General features: G+C 40.8%; 1 protein-coding gene across 1 annotated transcript in view; it reads right to left on the bottom strand.

Annotated features, from left to right (window-relative positions):
• The window catches only part of LOC111867159 (elongation factor Tu, mitochondrial), a 19,759-nt gene that overhangs the window by 8,882 nt on the left and 4,683 nt on the right, over nt 1-6,194 (bottom strand). Inside the window, exons 3-6 of the mRNA XM_023856747.2 lie at nt 5,681-5,846; nt 3,604-3,770; nt 2,728-2,868; nt 2,381-2,525 (exon numbers count right to left, since the gene is read on the bottom strand). Coding sequence (XP_023712515.1) covers nt 2,381-2,525; nt 2,728-2,868; nt 3,604-3,770; nt 5,681-5,846 — 619 coding nt within the window. The remainder of the gene's footprint in view (nt 1-2,380; nt 2,526-2,727; nt 2,869-3,603; nt 3,771-5,680; nt 5,847-6,194) is intronic.

Genomic DNA, 6,194 nt, shown 5'->3' with positions numbered 1-6,194 from the left:
ATTTTGCAGCAGTCGTGGCACAAACTTTGCCGCAATCCTCCTCATGTTCAGTTCCTCTGACAAAATTCGTTGACATGTACCATAACTTAGTCCCAAGGCGTTACAGAGGTCTTGGATGGTCAGTCTACGATCTTGCACAATCAGATCCCTAACTTTCGTGACATTTTCTGGTGTTTTGCCCGTTTACGGCCATCCCGAACGATCGTCATCATCAGTCAATGTTCGGCCATTTTTATAACACTTATACCAGTTGTAAGATTGTGTCTGGCCTGAACTGTTTTCACAAAAAGCTTGCTTCAACATGTGGTGCATTTCTGCAGCGGTTTTCCAAAGTTTGAAACAAAACTTTATACAGACATGCTGCTCACTCAGGTCAGCCATCGCAAAACTGCAAACTCACGGAAACACAACAATGGAAAAACGTTCACCAACAATAAACCCAACCACTCAACTCGACGCCGCTTGCCACACTGATTCAAGAAGGATGTGTGAGGAGACACCTAGTGGTATTTCGATGTACTCATAACCATTCACGCGCAAAATTCAAATTTTGGTAACTTTTGGATTGCCCCACGTATGAGGCAGGACACATGCTCCCTTTGGGAGTGATGACAGTTTGATCTTGGGTTGGAAACCAAAACAAATGCACGCATGTTCATGTCAGAGGTTCATTTGTTAGCTCCGAACAATGAAATCGTTTATCAGGGTACTGGTTTCGATACTATTTACGTTTAGATATGACTGTTTATGACCTGTCAGCCAAATAGAGCCCAGCTTTGTTTTGAGAACTGAGGAGTAAATATTCATCTGTGCACACATATGAGTGCTTCAAGAGCTTTCAAGGGAGTGTGACATATTCAAGGATTGGTTTTCAGGAGCGAATTATCAGTTAGGAAGTCAGTGTTGGATTGTCATATATTTCTTTATCAGTTAGGAAGTCACTGTCAGACTGTCCTACATTTCTTTATGTCATTTTATTTTGTGTCTCGGAAGAGGTATAAACCCACTGAGCCAGTATAACTTTGTGAGTAAAAGGCAACTTCATCACTGTAACTTTTGGTATCAGTGTTGGACTGGCACTCTTTTCGACTAGTATTATAATTACTCTGCATCACTATTTTGCAAGTAATACTAACAGGTGACTGTGTTGCTTTGTCAATCAACATAATTTTTTCAATTTTGCTGGAAACCCCCCTCCCCCAAGATGATTTTTCAATCGCACAAACGATATCATGGTCAGTGGCGTTTCTCGGTGGAGGCCAAGTTCATCTGGGGTTCAAATGAGTCGACTGGAGATGGGACATTCACAACACTGGCCAACCAAAGGGAAACAAAGACGTTGTCATGTGTGTTCATTAAATAAGAAAAGCAGGAGCACCATTTTCTATTGTAAAAAGTGTGATGTTGCACTGTGTGTCGTGGATTCCTTCAAGAAGTTGCACACATGCGGGCGTCAGAGTGTGAGGTATTGTAAACTGTGAAGTGATGCAGTTCAAACTCGCGTACAGTCTGAACAAAATATTACTGTATATAGTGTGATTATATTTAAAATATCACCAAGTCTCAAGGTTGAAAAAAAAAACTACAGGTAAGTCCTCTGGAATTTCATAACATAATAAAGATTATATTTTGCATTTCATGACAAAATAATCACAGTTTAGTGTATATGTAGAAAATTTTATTGTCTTTCAGGTTCTTTTAGTTCATATTTCTATGTCACAGTAGCAGGCTCCTCCAGAAGATACAGTTAAGATTTATTAAGTCACAGAGAATAAGATAGTTGGGGCATGTTGAAGGAATGGAAGATAATGCACTGTCAAAGAGAATGTTAAAAGGAAGACTATATTCCAAAAGAAGAAAAGGAAGACCCAGGATGAGATGGCTAAACAGTGTTGAGAACGACCTGAAGAAGTTGAAGGTGAAAGGATGGATAGAGCAGATGAGGAAGAGAGAGCAGTGGAGGCTGGTTGCAGAGGAAGCCAAGGCTTACCCAGGGCTGCAGTGCCAAGTGGCAAGTAGGTAGCAGGCTTCTACAAAATGTTGGTACCACTGCACCAGAATTAAATCACAGACAACAGTAATCTTCAACATGGCATTTGCTGNTTGGAGTGGAAAAACGATTTAAACGCCCCCGGTACTGAAGGGTTAAAACTTTTTTTTGAAAAAACCACTGCTATTGTACCTCACTTGCCATGATATAACTTCAAATCTGAAGTTATAATAAGAATTTTAAGAAGACTTCTGTTTCTGAACTTATATTTATAGCAAATGTATCGACAAAATCTCTTAAAGCTGCAAAATATGAGAAAACTCAAATCTCAGGTTACATAATGAAAATCTAAATCAAACCCAGGACAGTTTTACATAACTAATTACTTACCAATATCTGGATTTTTGCCTTCAAGAGCACATAATGCTGACCCCTTTACAACAGGAACATTGTCTCCATCATAGCCCATCTCTGTCAGCAGTTCTCGTATCTCCATTTCTACCAAGTCGACCATCTCCTGGTCAGCTGCATCGATCTGCAGTCATAACCTCATTACTTACTTACCAAAAGATATAAGTTCATATACAAAGAGGCATACTTTGTTGGAGTCCAAATTAATAATACATGCACTGATAAGTTCAAATGCAACAATTTCTGGACAAACCATAAAAATTGTGGGGGGGAGTGGTCAAGAACATCTCAATTTCTTCATTCATGAATACCAGATTCTGACATACCTTATTAATGTATACAACAATATGATTGATTCCAATCTGTTTTGCAAGCAGCAAGTGTTCTCTTGTTTGTGGCATAGCTCCATCAGTTGCAGCAACAACAAGGATTGCTCCATCCATTTGGGCTGTACCAGTAATCATGTTCTGAAAACAGCAGACCAACACAGCATTAACAGCTCGGTCCCTACACTCATATCCGCACAGTAACATAACAGCTGTATAAGAAGAGGCAGAACATTTATGAAAGATCTAGGGATGTAGCTATTTACAACATTTTGTTTGGATTAAACACTACTGAATATTTAACACTGTTCTATACTAAGACCATGAAAAGAATTCTCATGGATGGTGTATGTGATTGCACTCAGGACCTCCCTCTCTCTACCTACTGCTGTATTCCCCTCCCCTCCAGCCCCCTCTGGCCTCCATAAAATCACATAGCCCAAAGTATCTGTCATGAGCAGACAGTCATGCGATCAGGACGGCTCGACAACTAGAGGGAAATACAGGAAGTATGCTGCAGGGAAAAGTGTACCAGTTTGAGGGTTATGTTTTCTGGAGTCAATCCACATGATGATTTCGTACAACTCAGGAGAGGTCTTGACACGACATTATGCAAAATATTTTTTGCGGTTTCCTTCGCATACTTATGCATATGCATCATATCACTCTCCAACTGGCCCCAGATCATAAGTCAAGTGAAACTCTTGCATTGCCTTCAACTAACACAAACACAGAAGGCATAATTCAATCATCTCCACCCAGAACATGGAGAAAAAAAGGAAAATAATTAAATTAACACACACTACTTTAATACAGCATAGAGCATAAGGAAAAAAGAATGAAGCCTCAAACTGAGATGCATTATCAACATATTACCTTTATGTAATCTGCATGTCCAGGGCAGTCTGTGTGGCCATAGTGTCTATTTGGTGTCTGGTATTCAACATGAGCGACATTAATAGTGATACCACGAGCCCTTTCTTCTGGGGCATTATCGATTTCTGCATAGCCCTTCAACTTCGCAAGTTCCTTGTCTGCTAGAACTGAAAATGAAAACAATTACAGTGACAGAACCTGTAAATATCTTAATCCAACTGGATCAAATCCATTTCCACAAAGCCTACGTACCAATTCATGCTCATAATTCCAAAATTATTCAACCTACACATTCATGGCAGAGGTGTGGCTGCAGTGTGAATGAGTCATGACAAACCATACTACCAACACGCACACACTGTTCAATCCAAACAGAAATCTCCCTTCCAGCAACCAATGGGATACAGCTGATGTGACAAGGCCTTATGCAAAACAATCTAAAAACAGCTTAAGTGTGCAAAAGCTAGATTTCAAAAAAGAGTATTGTCCATCTCAGTGTATGTGCCAGCAACATCAGTGTATGCTCTGACTGGAACCACCTTTTTCACTGATGCCACCAAGAAGGGGCAAATAACCTCCCAAGAACCAACTTGTACCAAAGGCTAACACAAGAGAAGCACAAAAAAAAACCAACTGCCATCACAAAAGGGTTCCACTGTCTTAACAGATAACTGGACAGAAAAAACTTCAGACTTCAGAACATTTACACATGATTCCCACAGAAGCATGTGCACAAAAAGGGGCCACCATGAACCTGTCCTGGGAGTCAAAGGCTGGTAAATGGCTGTGGTGGGGTGCACTGATGCTAGCAGGTGCACACCACTAATTACCAGAAGGCCACCTGTTAGGAAGGATTATGCCAGCAAACCACAGATCCCCCTCCTCATGGTAACCCCTGGGCAACACATTCTGGGGTGAGAGCACAGATGTGGCAGACGGAGCAGGGTGAAAGGTGAGCATCCGATGCCTTCAAACAGGACTATCTGGTTATGGCAGGTGCAAGAACCCCTACAGAAAAATCAAAGGTATGGGGGGGCTCTTTAGACATGGTGAAGTCAACACCCTTAAGGGAATACACATAGGTCCTCCTAAGTTAAGGGAGTTGAGTAAAGGCTAACAACCTCTTCCCAGGAAACGTTACTTGTTCAGAAACAGAAAGAACAAAACATGGAGGCAAACGTTACACTTGAAAGGGCCACGCAGCCTGCGTAACTTGCATCCATACACTATGTGACAAGAGGTACCTGCAATATCATATGTGACAAAGGAGAAAGTCATTAAACTTGGCTACAGCAGACTGGTGACAAACACCAAGGTATTTTGCAACCCAATATATAACTTACATATTGTGACATGTTGCGCAATTGAGAACCCCCCCCCCACCAGCATTGACACGACGGGTGAGTCAGCGCTCCATCATCCCCCCTCCGCACGGTGACATAACACGCAACGCGCAGTGACGTGCCGAGCGGAGCCGAAGTTAGCAGAGTCCCAGTGTCCTGGTTGCTATGCAACANAGAACCCTGACTCAAACCATCCACACGTTTTCTAATCTGATCACGGAGTTTAGTCTATAGGACGGTACTCTGTCAGTTAGGAGTCGGCCACTGCTCAAGCCTTAAGCAGATTTGCTGTTGATTACATTTGTATAATTATTTACTGTGTAAATAAACTCTCTTGAATCTTAGCATCTTCCAGCAGGTCATCTCACCAACGACGGACGACGTTAGCCGCTCAACCGACTCCGTCCAGACCAACCCACAGGTACAAGTATCCACTCTGTCACCCGACATTGTGGTATACGACAAATACATGAAGACTCTTGAAGATAGTGTTAAGAGAATTTGTTGTAGGGTTTGTAAAGTGTGGAAACATTGTTATAATTAATTGTAGCCGATACTTCTAGATTGTTAAATAAACCAATTAACCATCTCTACGGCGTCTTCAGTAACGAAACACGTTACAATATATTCTGTATACACTGTGCTTTCCTCGTAACATGTAATTTCAAAATTGGAAAATTATTACTCATAGCTGTACTGCTGGATGATACGTAGGTACAAAAACTATAACTTACCTTTTGTAATAGCTGCCGTAAGGGTTGTTTTCCCATGATCAACATGGCCAATGGTTCCTACATTGCAATGTGGTTTGTCACGACTATACACCTTCTTCTCTGAGGCATAACAGCGCTGAAAATTTGATGCTGGAAGGATCCACTTAGCCACCTTTACAGTATGTTGCTGAAATTAAGGAAATTTGGATAAACATCATCAGAACAAAATCAAACACAGAAAAATATAATGCTGGTCAATTTACATGCCGACCATTCATTACAACCGTCATGAAATGAGAGTACTATTATCTGGGTTATAATATTTATTTATATATTTTGTCTCTATAGATCATTGTTACATGATATAGGACAAGTCAGTTACTGTACATCAGCTGATTACAATAAGAGAATAAAGTTACAATACTTTAAATTGTTTACAATAGTTAAGATTTCATACAGGGTGTCCCAGGAGGAATGTGCCAAACTTCGGGAGGGTGTTCCTTATGTTAAAGTATGCCGATATAGCCCAAAACAA

Source organism: Cryptotermes secundus, unplaced genomic scaffold (genome assembly GCF_002891405.2).
Source record: "Cryptotermes secundus unplaced genomic scaffold, Csec_1.0 scaffold448, whole genome shotgun sequence".
NCBI classification, from domain to species: Eukaryota; Metazoa; Arthropoda; class Insecta; order Blattodea; family Kalotermitidae; genus Cryptotermes; species Cryptotermes secundus.
The sequence above is the reverse complement of the archived record's forward strand: the minus strand, read 5'-3'. Positions and strand labels throughout refer to the sequence as shown.